Genomic DNA, 14,222 nt, shown 5'->3' on the forward strand with positions numbered 1-14,222 from the left:
AATGCTTACGTTTGCGGCCTATGAAGATTCTACTTTGTAAAGAAGATGATATATATTATATATTTTATATAAATATTGGGGTTACGACATTCCAATAATATTCACATTACTAATGTTCGAAGGAAACTTAGATACGCCAAACTTGTTTTGAGTACCTAATAAAAAGTTACATTAAACATACTTTTTATTATAATTTAGTTAATTATTGTTTTTTAATTTTTTATTAATATAGTTTTTCATTTAAAAAATGTATACGAAGAAAGTAAAAATACTTTAAATATTTTGAGAATATTGATTTATTTCATTTACAACTATATCGAGACAGAAATTTAATTTTGCATAAATATTACATACACAATTCCTTACATTTCCAAAAGTCGCCAGTGATAAATCTATCATTCTGCCAGCGCTGATCTTTATGGGATGGCTTGATATAGCGATTATCAATACTAAACTGCGAACTGTCTCTGTCGGTAGCTGATACCAATCAATCATAAAACATGTCGAACCAATCTGGCTACTCTGAAATGTTATCCGCGGAAAAATATTCAATATATCTTGGATTTTATTTTATTTTTACTACAGCTTCATGCTCACAGAAATCACAATTAAATTATATAAAATCGTTATATAAAATTGAAAAAAATAAAGATACCTTTGCCATGAGTAGCTCGCCAATATAACATAATATATACATATTAAAGCAGAATGAAACAAAGAGGAGAAAGTAAGTTGTCAATCCAACTGTATCACTATCTTGCCAATCCTGTTAAATTATAAGTAACAAATATAATTCTATAAGGTTTTCGCGCAAAAAAAAGAGATTATATTTTTTTATATGTATGTTAGCGCACCACTATACAATAATATTCGGGCAAGCACATTGTGAATATAGAACTGGCAAATTCCAATAAACATACTTCTTGTAAGATTTCTTCCACGGCAGTGCAGAATCTGAAACAGATCGTGCAGATTTTTTTATGCATTTTTCTGTATAATTTGAACATATATTATTTAATAACATTTATGAGGATGCAATCTCGCATGTTTACAGTCTAATAATAATCTCGCATAATCCATGCAAGATTACATTCTGATAACTTTTATTAAATAATATATATACATAATATATGTTCAAATTATAAGTGCAGAAAAAATCTTTTAATTCTTATATATATATATATATATATATATATATATATATATATATATATATATATATATATATATACGTATATAAATATGTATATAATATATATATATGTATATAAAAAAATATATATAATATAAAATATTACTTAATATACAACTTCTTTACGCATAAGAACTGAAAAATTATCTTTTTATTTACTTTATTATTTTGAATATTATAATTATCAAAACTCTTTTTAAAGCATATTAAAAATTTTAAATCTCTTTTGGAAAGAAATAGAACTTTACCAATTATGTACATTGAAATTCTGAAAATAGTACGCTAATTTCATAGGAATATCTTACCTTAATATTCGAACATGACCATTCACGATGGCAGCGATTCGTTGATTAACGTTCGATGATGGCTCAAAATTTTTGCCTTGTGAAAGATCCTCAAGTCGAGATGCGATTACATCAATCTGACCACATGCATGAGTAGCGAATATTGCAGCTAATCCACACGATCCGGCTGTAACTGAATACATGGTGTAGCCACAAACACAATGAGCAAGATATACTATTTCGTATATCGGGCTTATCTGGGTCTGATAAAATTCACTGTAAATTGGATACACGAGCGGTCTGATGGTTTCGTTACCGACTTTATGTACGGTGCAAAATGGCAGAATCGTGTGATAAATGAAACCGGCGATGTACATGGAAGTTGTGCTGATTATAGACAGCCTACGACCAGTAGCAGCGTACTTCATCATCAATTCGCGATCAGAGTTGTACTTGACCTGTCACAGTATTGCCAATAATCCTATTTGCCAGAAGAATTAATGACAGCAATCACTATTTGGTAAATTATCAAACGATTTATTGCAAATTATGAGACTAAAAAACATTTAAAAACTAAATTATGAGATTTGTTTTAGTGTCAGATTGATGAATACAGAAAAATATATAAAATTTAAATGCTGTCGTTGCATAAAATACGGATTCATATATCTATCCACTATAGCGCACAGTCTCGTTAAAGTATAATTATTGAAATCATATTCTTAATATTCTTGACAAGAGAGAAATGAAAATTACAATTATAATTAACATCAGCCAAATTAAATGTAGAACTAAAATAGCAAAATATAACATAGATATATTGCAATGAAATAAAATAGATAAACTGATATTTATGTAGAGAAAAAAAAATATTGCTCAAAAAATTGCATTGTTTCAAGATTATTTCAAACGATTTTGGAAACTTATTTTTTCTTGCAGTCTTAGACAAATCAGACCGACAAAAAGACAAAAATCAACCGCCACTTTTTAACACTTTGCGATAAATTTTATTAATTTCTTGCCGCATTTTATATATTGATATCACCGACCTGCCACCAGTCACTCTTCACGTGCTCGATGCAGCGTAATATTTTAGACCGACGTATCGCGAGAACGCAATACTTCATCATTGCGGTGAGGCAGAACCCTAGCAATCCAGAGAGCTTCAATCTTATGTTAAGATCCTTCTCGTCATAAATCATATGCAGAATACACGGCACTATCGCGAAGCCTAACGCAAAATTACATATTACGAGCGCGATCTTAGACACGTGTTGTCCGATTCCGCGAAACGTGAGTGGCCAAATGCCGATCGAGCCGAGAATCCAATTACACGGTTTGAAGACATATCTCATGTCCTGCTGATAATTAACGTTTGGCGACGACGGCTGGTTGTCTTGTAAATTCCTCATGTTCACTTCGATAGGTTCCGTTTAAGACTGCACGAGGGATGAGGGTAGCGTGCAGCATTGATTACAAGGTCGCTGGACATGCGCTTGCGCTGGCGTCGCAGGCATCCTTTCATCTGCTGTCAGTTTGACATGTCATATGTGTACGATTAATCACGAAGAGATTGCGTATCGGACTTTACATGCTGACGATTTCATCAAATCGAAGAACCACTTTGATCTTTCTCTTTAAATTCATTTTATTGTTCGCGTTCTATTATTGTATTGTTAATTTCTTTCTCTATTTTTCGACAAATCAAATAACTTGATATAAAGTTTTGGTTGACTTGACGTAAAGTTATTAAAATTATAAATTAAATTTTTTGTTTCATGTAAATATTAAATATAGTAAAATTAAATTATATTTCTTAACATGAGTTATATAGAAAATAATAAAAAAACATAAAAGCTTTTTTCTTTTTGATAAATGGTTTTCTAATTTGACAATAATGACTATAATAACACAATAGAATAAAGTGAATATAAGAATATCTTTTGTGCGTTTATGTGACATTGGTGTAATATTTTTCTACAAAATGATTTTATATGTACTAAATATTACATTCACAGGTATATATATTAGACATATAGTAAATTCAAAATAATCTTTCTATATATCTGTAATTTTAGTTACATTTACGTCACTAACATTTATATTAATTTACACTATTAATATTTGTAGTAAACTGATGGCTATGCTAGTTTTGGATATCTAAAAAAATATGCTGAAATATTGTTCTTACTATAATTTTTCCTGTTATAATTAAATGTTTTACTATCTTTCGAATAAACTTATTTTTAGATTATGATATTAACTATAAAATACAATTTTTGAAATACTAATTTATTTTCTATAAAATCATTATTTTATTTATAAAGCTTGAAAATAAATTAGAAAGCTGAATTATACTATATGTACATATAATAATGATTTATATTTATAATTATACTTACAAAAATTATCGACGATAAATTTATTATTTGCCAGTATCGATTATAACAATTATCACTATCAAACTGCAAACTACTTTTTTGGCGATTATTTGATATCAATTAATCATGTAGCATATTGATTCAATTTGACTGTACTATAACATTAATCGCAAACAATTATTCAATATATAACCATTATTAAATATGTTATACGATAAAAAAATTGAACTATACTTGTTCCATAAACATCATGTCAATGTTATAGAATTATATATATATTCTTTCTTTATATATTATATATTATATTATCCTTTTCAAACTGGCTCATGTGACCCAGAACAATAGATGCGCTAATTAAAATAGAATAACTATATAGTACAAATATATAATATATTTCATAGACTAATATATAAAGCGCATGCTTATAATCTGCGCATCATCTGATGCGCATCGATGCCGCCTACTAATCTGATTTTTATAGGATCACCTGTTGCATCTTGTCGTTCTATTACATTACTTAAGTATACAATGAAAGTAATATTAAATTAAATTAATTTAAATAATTTGTATAAATGAAATTTTGCAACAATTAATTTTTTTTCAATACAATATTAAAAATTCAAAACAACTTAAAATTATATACATATATTAAAATTTTATTTTGTTAAATAAATATTCATCGAGTTAACATTATACAAAGACAATTGTAAATTGATTAGCTTAACAGCTTATTGATTGCTTTTATTTTAAATCAGAAATTGAATTACAATATCATTCAACAACTCAACAACAGAAAAAAAATTTTATTTTTTTTAACCACAATTCAAACTATTTGTCAATATATTATTATGAATATTGCAAACACGGTACGTTATGTTCATTAATAACAATACTAACCTGCTACCAATCGCTCTTCACATATTCGATGCAATATAATATCTTAGGATGTATCGTGGAGATGCAATATTTCGTTATCGCGATGAGGTAAAATGCCAGCGCGCCGAACAGCTTAAGTCTTATGATGATGCTTTTTTAATCGTGGAAAATATGTAAAGCGCAAAGTATCATCGTAAAGCTCATTATAAAATTACAGAACACGTTCAAGATTTTAAATGCATCCAATGTCGTGGGTCATGAATAGCAAGATGCCAATCGTACAGAATCCAGTTATTCAACTCAAGAATATATTGAATATCTCCTTGATAGCTGAAGTTCTGTGTCATTGCAGGTTTGCTTGCATTTGGCGTGTTCGCGATGGTAAATTTCGCTAAAGACTAAACAAGACATGGAATACGTGACATTGATTGCAAGCTCATTGGATTGCTCTCACATAGTAGTAGTCTTTTAACCTGTTGATAGTTGGATAGATTGTCTGCTTGCTATTAATCGAGAAGTGATCGTGTATTTTATAGAAATTCTATAAATGGCAAAAACACTGCTTTGCATAAATTTACCTGAATTTAATTATGTAAAAAATGAAATTTATAAAATAATTTCTTTAAATTAGAAAAAATATGTAGTTTAACATTTTGTAGTGTAGTATTTAAATGTCAAGATTAAATTTAATATTAATATATTTGTTTGTATTCTTTATGTAAAAAAATAATAAGATGATTGAAATTGGTTATTTGATACATGTATTGTTCAATGAGAATGATTAATTGGGAAAAGTAGATATACAAACATCAAATAGCATGTTATTTTATATAATATGTATTATTTATGTACTAAGATATCTTCTATATGTTGAATAGATAAGCATTAAATTCAAAATAATCATTTTATATATGTTTCACATAATTAATCATATTTTACATTATTAATGTCCGTAGGAAGCTCAGATATGCTAGACTGGTTTTTAATACCTAAATAAATTATATCAAATCAATATTTTTTGAGCTATATAATTTGTTCCTTTCTTGAAATTTTATTTAAATATCAAAGTTGCTAAATATAAAGGAATGAAATTTTTACTGTTATTATATAAAAATGAATAATAATTTTTAATAATTATTAATAATTTTTGTTTCTCTTAAATTATTTTTGTAACATTATTTTTTTTTGTCATTATTATTTTATTTAAAATTTGAAGGTGTATATAGATTTTAAACTAGAGAATTATAATGCATAAATGTTATATTTAAAGTTCCTTACATTTCCAAAAGTTGATAATGATAGATCTACCATTCTACCAGCACTGATTTTTATAGGATGACTGGCCATGGCGATCATTAATATAAGGCTGCGAGCTGATTTTGGCGATAATTGATACCAATTTATCATATAGCATATATATCCAATTTGACTGCTCTGCAATATTAATCGCGAACAATTATTCAACATGCAGTCAAAATTAAGTGACATAATCAGAAAATAAAGATGTACCTTTTCCATAAGAAGCTCACCGATGTAGCATAATATATATACATTGAAACAGAATGAAACAAGGAGCAAAGAATAAGTCGCTAAACCAACTCTGTCATCTGCTTGCCAATCCTGTCAAATTGTAACAAATATAATTTTACAGGATCTTTTAATAGTATTTTTTTAAGTGGCACATATTAGCGCACCAGTATACAGTAGTATTCGAGTAAACATATCGTGCATACAGAACTAGTGAATTCCACTAAACACACTTCTTGTAAAACTTCCTCTACAGTGGCTGCAAATCTGGAATAAGTTAGTTATTCTGTTTTGCATGGAGAAACTTGAATACATTATTCCATTTTTATTTTAAGATATATATGCATATTCAGTTATTATACATTATGTATAAATACATAGCATAAGCGGATATGTAATAACGCATGCTTGTTCTAACATGAAACAGAATCGCCTACAGAGTGTATAGACTACTTGTTAAGACCACCTGTTGCATTTGCTTCTTTATTATATCCGTCATACAATAAAATGATAAGAATTAACTGGACTATACAGGGTGTCTACTTCCAAGAAAAACATAGAAAACCGGGAATATTTAGGGATTTTTTTATATTTGGAAAGTCAGGGAAGTCTCATGGAATTTTATTGAGATTCAGGGAATTTTTTCTAAAATTCTTTTTTTTTTAAACAATTTTCCTTTTCATCTTGTAAACAATCAGCCGTGTGTGTGAAACTGGCGTGCCATTTTGTAGAAACTCATTAAGTGTTAAGTTTTGATAAGATCAAACAAATAATTTTCTGATATTAAACAAAAAATGGCTCGAGACAAACTGATTATGAGACGTCAAGTTCACTGCATCTTGCTTTGTTCGTTAATGAATTTTTAGCATTTCTCATCAGATTTTAAGTGTTTGAAAATTCTATAATAGTTTTACAAAAAGTTCTTTGTGAAAATTATTAGAATATTAATTAAACGATTAAATCGTTCAAGATACCGAACATATAAGTATTGAGACGCTCGTATCTTTGTCTATAATAAATTAATTGTGCATATATACAGAAGGCGTCATTAATGTTTTTACAAATGAATTTATGCACATCCATGCACTTTACATTTTATATATACATGTATGGAAAACATGTGTTCCAATATGTGCATAAATTTATGTGTGAAGGCATTAATGACCCATTCTGTACAAACTATAAAAATGATAAATTATATATTTGCTCTATTATTTGTTAACGATTATTTGTTTACATCAAAATATTTGAACAATTGTGCTATTCCATTGTAAAATAATAATCATACATATAAAACAATACTCGTATATAATATTTGTATATAATATTCTATTCTTGATTAAAAATATCGCGCGTGATGTTCTGTATGTACATATGTTAATATATTCCACGATCACAAATATTATATATTCTAATTTTTATTATTGTATTTTTTCCGTGTAGAGAAAAATTACTATTGTATTATGTCGTCGCGGAACAAAGAATATATTATAGAATATAATATAGATAATAAACACACACGATTACGGACGATTTTCGGTCGAGAGTTGTTACACGCACAAAAACAGTCGCGCAGTAATGCGAGGCACGCATTCCATCCCCACCACACACGACCGCTATAGAAGTCACCTCTACTATGCGCAACACAGTCGAATGTAGAGTCGCAGTCGTACAATATCCGCGGAGCCGAATTGACAGTGAATCGGGACGAGTCGCGGTGGTCCTACGTTGCCATTTTTGTCAATTTTAGGCAAATATCGCGTACATCGAAAGTGGATCAAGGTTTAAGTACGGGCCATAGTCTCAACAGATTTGTTCTGCACGCAATCGTCGCAACGCCAGGTTCACGCTGCATTTCACTTCTTCTTCGACAGTTTTTTTTTTAAATTTTTGCCAGATTTAAGCACTTGAAAATGCTGCAATAGTTCTACAAAAAGTTTTATGCGTAAAAATTATTAGAATATTATATTAGATAATTATATAAATTAAATTGCCCGAGACATTAGACGTGAATGAGATTCATGTTATACGGCGTTTCGATATTTATTTAATAAATATTTTATGAATATTCTAATAATTTTTATGCATATCTAGAACTTGTAGAATTGTTCAGAAAGTATAAATGATTGCAGAACAACACAAAAAATAACACGAAATTTTATTCAAAGTCGATAGAACATTCGAAATATAATCAGCGTCTCATCTCATAATCAGTACTTGTATGTTTGGTGTCTTTTAATCTAATTTGTTTAATAAATATATTGTAATAGTTTTTATGCATAGAACTCTCTCTGAAAATTAAAAGTGATTATAAACTGACATGAAATCTCATTAAAGTTGATAGAGTTATTGAAATAAGACCAATGTCTCTTCTTGATGTTTATACATTTATTTGACATTTCGGGCGATTTATTTTGTAATTTGTTTAATAAATATTCTAATAATTTTGATATATAGAATTCTTTCTCTCTCTAGAAATTAAAAGTGCAAGAAAATTGCAGAATAACGAAGAATAACACATCTCATGAATCGATAGAATTATCGAAATATGATCAGCGTTTAATTTGACAATTTAATTTGTTTAATTAATATTCTAATAATTTTTACGCATAGACTTTTTTATATAAGTATCGTGAAATTTTTAAGCGCTTAAAGTCTGATAAGAAATGGTTAAAAAATCGTCGGCAGATAAAGTGAGACAACGTGAACTTGGCATCTCAGTTTGTCCTGTATAAATAAATATATATATATTTTTTTATACTTAATGTTTTAACATAATATTGAATATGAAGTATATACTCTTTGTAACTTTTAAAGATAAATAATGAAAATTTTATGTAAATGAAAAATTATCTTATGAAAGTTATTCAGTTTTTCTTTAGTACAGTTATAAATCCAACATTGAAACTTAAGAGCTCCTCCTACTTATGAATGAAAAACATTAGAAAATGCACGTAATAAAAAAATTTATTTTAGAGAAAGTTGTATTAAAAAGTTTTGAAAATATTCTTTTTAACTTGGAATTTTGAACAAAATACCTGGAAAATCAAGGAATTTTTTTACAAGATTTGAGTAGACGCCCTGACTGTATCATTAAGGCAACAACTTTATTATATAGCTGTCACTTTCATCGTAAAATTAAATTAGGAATAGTGATATCATGCTTTTACTAAACTATAATTACTTTATATTATTTAGTGTAAAACAGCACTGTATGAGAACTAAATAGTATTATATAATACTATTTATATATTCAATAGTGTTATAATAATTCATAAATATCGTAAATTACATTTTTTATTATTTATAATTTAAACTACAAATTATTAAATTTTTTATCTTTGATTTTAATTTTCTACTTGCGTTATTTTAAATAAGATTTTAATAAGTAAATTATTTTAAAGTAATTATTTTAAAATATTACCTTATTACTCGAACATGATTCTTCACGATGGCAGCAATTCGTTGATGAACATTCAAGCCTTGCTTAAATTTTTCACCGTCTAAAAGATCTTCCAATCGCGATATAACCATTTGAATCTGTCCGCATGCGTGAGTAGCAAATAGAGCAGCTAATCCACATGCACCAGCTGTTACTGAATATATGGTGTATCCGCACATGCAATGAGCTACATACACAATTTCATATATCGGGCTAATTTGAGAATGACGAAATTTACTATAAGTCGGATATACGAGTGGTCTGATGGTTTGATTGTTAAATTTATGCTCGATACAGAACGGTAGAATCATGTGATAAATGATGCCGGCAGCATACATAAAAGATGCGCCGATTATCGTTAAATTGCGACCGGTGGCAGCATATTTCAACATCATTGTACGATCACTTCTAAACGTTACCTGTCACGTAGTAAGTTGCCATCAACTTGATTTATCGACAAATGAAAAATTACTACTAATTTTGTACTTATTAGCGATTATTTTTTTCTTTTTTATATCAAAAATTTAACTACATATTGTAGATAGAGAGAAAACTTTAATTTTTTTCGCCGTACATTCGATTTTTATTATTCACTATTATTATTTAAATATAACATCTACTCTATGTATTATAATAAATTGTATGAAATAAATATATCGTTTTTTGAACAATAGTAAAAAACAGAATTGTATAATCAGCTCGAAAGACTCAAACTATTTAAAAATCAATGTTATTTTACTCATGCATTTTTCTTGTTACTCAAATTATTTTTCAGTACTTTATAATGAATTCTATACATTAATATAACATGTTATGTTAAGTATAAGTAACACTGACCTGCCACCAATCGCTCTTCACATATTCGATGCAACGCAGTATCTTAGGACGACGTATCGCTAGAATGCAATATTTCGTCATGGCGGTAAGACAAAATGCTAGTAAACCGAACAGTTTAAGTCTCATAGTGATATCTTTCTCATCATAAACGATGTGCAGGGCGCAGGGCACTATCGCGAAGGTTAATGCGAGATTGCAAAGCGCAATCGCAATCTTAGATGTATGTTGTCCGATTCCCCGGATCGCTACTGGCCAAATGCCGAGCGAACCTAGAATCCAGTTATTCAGTTTGAAAACGTATCGAATATCTTGCTGATAACTAACGTTCTGTGATATCACGGATTCGTCACGGAGTGCACTTGTCATGTTCGCAATGACAAGTTCGGTTTGAGACTAGACAAGACAGACGCGTCGGCATTGATTACAAGGTCATGCGCTTGCGCTTGCGTTGCAAACACCCTTTCTGACAGATCACATACATGCTATTAACTGAGAAGTGGTCATGCAAAGTATATTTCACTTCGACAGTTTTAAATGGACATTCGTCGTTCCGTTCAGTTTTCCGATATTAATTGTTTAAGAAATGAAACAAGGAAATTTAAACAACATTCTGATAAAATTTGGAAAAGTGTTTGTAGTTTTTTTTGTTTTTATTTAAATGTCAAAGTTAAATTACTTGTCAACACAAAGTAGAAAAAAATTAAAATTTTGTTTTTACAAAAATAAACATAGTTTAACAATTAATAAAAAAAAAGAAAATTAAAAATTAATAAAAGTAAGAAAGTAAGTAATTTGTGAATATCTTTTCTAGTAATATATGTACAAAAAAGATTAGTTTAGAAGAGATAAATTATAAAATTCAAAATAATCGTTTTATATATCATATAAATTCTATATATTTCTTATATATGTCACATAATTCAATTATACAATATTTACATTACTAAGGTCCGCAGGAAGCTCAGATATGCCACGCTAGTTTTTAATACCTAGAACAATTATATATTTGTAAAATTATATTTTTATAAAATAATATTGATCTTTTTTTAGCTGTAATTCTTTTGCAGTTGTATCTAAATATCAAAATTGCTAAATATGAATAAATGATTATTAAATTATTATGCAAAGAAGGTATAAAATAATGTTTAGAATATAAATTTATATAATTATCTTATTTTAAACTGAAAAAGATATAATTTCAGATAAAGACTATAATTTCAGATTATATATAATGCAAACTAGGATTATATATAATGCGTAAATGTTATCTATAATGTCTCACACATACATTTCCAAAAGTTGTTAATGATAAATCTACCATTCTACCAGCAGTGATTTTTATGGGATGGCTCGCCATAGCGATTATCAATATAAGATTACGAGCTGATTTTGGCGATAATTGATACCAATTAATCGTATAGCATATATATCCAATTTGACTGCTCTGCAATATTAATCGCGAACAATTGTTCAACATGCAGTCAAAATTAAATTACATAATCAGAAAATAAAGATGTGTACCTTTTCCATAAGAAGCTCACCAATGTAGCATAATATATATACATTGAAACAGAATGAAACAAGGAGCAAAGAATAAGTCACTAAACTAAGTTTATTATTTTGTTGCCAATCCTATTAAATTGTATAAATAGGAAATATAATTTTCCATGGATTTTTTATATATAATTAATTATCATTTTTTATGTACATATTAACGCACCACTATACAATAGTATTCGAGCAAACATATCGTACATACAGAACTAGTGAACTCTACTAAACATACTTCTTGTAAAACTTCTTCCACAACAATCGCAAACCTGGAATAATTTACTCTAGTTTATACGAAGATAGATAGATTGCTTCAATTATTCTTACTGATAACTCTATTTTTTCTCTTTCTTTCTTTCTTTTTCTTTCAACTGCTACACAGTATAACCACATAGTATATACCATTCACATACGATATATAATATCACACGCTTATAGTCTAAGCATTGTCTGACGTGAACTAGAACTATACTTAACGTATTGGAGGTTTCTTGAGACCACCTGTTGCGCATTTAATCATTTTGTTACGCTTAATATATAATACTATATAATAATAAAAATTAAGCAAATGATATGTACAAACTATTTTGCAATAATGTTAACTTTTTTATTTTTTATTAGAACCGTTTTTTTTAAATTTTTATTTACTTATGTTATTTTTTTACTAAATTGACTTTGTTTACGACGACTTGTTATAGAGTATATATAAGACTTATTAGTTTAATTTATTATTAAATATTTTCAAATATATATATATATGTATATATATAGTATATATTGTCTTATATGAATTATAATTTAAGCTACAAGTTATCAAATTTTTTCCCTACAATTTTTTTGATTAGTGAATTATTACGAACATTAATAAGCTGTTATTAAAAATCTCTCTTACCTTACTACTCGAACATGATCTTTCACGATGGCAGCGATTCGTTGATGAATTTTTGAGCTTTGCTTGAATCTTTCACCATGTAAAAGATCTTCTAATCTTAATACAATCATTTCAATCTGGCCGCATGCATGAGTGGTAAATAAGGCGGCAAGTCCGCACGCACCGGCTGTCACCGAGTATATTGTATATCCGCACATGCAATGAGCTACATACACAATTTCATATACCGGACTAATCTGAGACTGGCGAAATTTACTGTAAACTGGATACACTAACGGTCTGACGGTTTGATTGTTGACTTTGTGCTCGGAAAAAAATGGAATCAAAATCATGTAATAAATGATGCCGCCGGTATACATGAATGATGCTCCGATAATCGTTAGATTGCGACCAATGGCAGCATACTTCAACATCACTTCGCGATCAGATCTGAATGTTACCTGTCACAATATTGTCAATAATTTTCTTTATCATTAGATAAGGAATTACTATTTACGAATTTAACAATATAGCAATTGCCTTTCTCTTTATAAATCGTTGCTTTATTATACATACATAGAAATAGGAATTTAATTAATTGCACATTTTATTTCTTTACTTTATAACATTAATGTAATAATTGTTACGTTGTGTAATAAAATTACACGAAATGGATGCATTTTTAATTAATAATAAGCATAACATATTCGAAAGATAAAATTATTTATATGCATTGCTAATTGCGACTTTACGCATGAACTCAAGTTCTGTTTTTAATAATGTAATTATGAATTTTGCGCATTGACATTATACTTTATATTAACGATAATACTAACCTGCCACCAGTCGCTCTTTATGTATTCGATGCAGCGCAGTATCTTAGGGCGACGTATCGCGAGGATGCAGTATTTCGTCATTGCGGTGAGACAGAAGGCCAAAAGACCGCATAGCTTCAATCTCATGATGACATCTTTTTCGTCGTAGACGATGTGCAAAGCGCACGGCACTAACGCGAAGCTAAACGCGAGATTGCAGAGCGCGATCGCAATCTTATACGCGTGTCGTCCGATACCGCGAATCGCGACTGGCCAGATGCCGATCGAGCCTAAAATCCAGTTGTTTAAATTGAAAACATTCCGAATGTCTCGCCGATAGCTGGAGTCGTGATCAGAATCGTGTGCACTTGGCATGTTCACAATGACAATGTTTGTTAAAAACTGCGCGAGTCGGATGCACATCATTGATTGCAAGGTCACTGGAG

General features: G+C 28.9%; 2 protein-coding genes and 1 long non-coding RNA gene across 3 annotated transcripts in view; 1 reads left to right on the plus strand and 2 right to left on the minus strand.

Moving 5' to 3' along the window:
* The window catches only part of LOC140665272 (uncharacterized), an 87,423-nt gene that overhangs the window by 37,958 nt on the left and 35,243 nt on the right, over positions 1-14,222 (plus strand). The window lies entirely within an intron of this gene.
* On the minus strand, positions 62-10,909 carry LOC140665256 (uncharacterized). Its single transcript, XM_072891134.1, has 10 exons — positions 10,540-10,909; positions 9,685-10,121; positions 6,428-6,527; positions 6,243-6,353; positions 6,012-6,167; positions 1,498-1,934; positions 855-954; positions 656-766; positions 367-522; positions 62-155 (listed from the first exon to the last, which is right to left on the minus strand). Exons 1-10 carry the CDS (start codon positions 10,903-10,905, stop codon positions 102-104), a joined length of 2,028 nt encoding a protein of 675 aa, XP_072747235.1. The 5' UTR covers positions 10,906-10,909; the 3' UTR covers positions 62-101.
* LOC140665271 (odorant receptor 4-like) lies at positions 11,460-14,202 on the minus strand. The gene is made up of 6 exons (XM_072891159.1): positions 13,798-14,202; positions 12,983-13,422; positions 12,260-12,359; positions 12,061-12,171; positions 11,828-11,983; positions 11,460-11,528 (listed from the first exon to the last, which is right to left on the minus strand). Exons 1-6 carry the CDS (start codon positions 14,200-14,202, stop codon positions 11,475-11,477), a joined length of 1,266 nt encoding a protein of 421 aa, XP_072747260.1. The 3' UTR covers positions 11,460-11,474.

This window comes from Anoplolepis gracilipes, chromosome 4, assembly GCF_047496725.1.
Source record: "Anoplolepis gracilipes chromosome 4, ASM4749672v1, whole genome shotgun sequence".
NCBI lineage: Eukaryota > Metazoa > Arthropoda > Insecta > Hymenoptera > Formicidae > Anoplolepis > Anoplolepis gracilipes.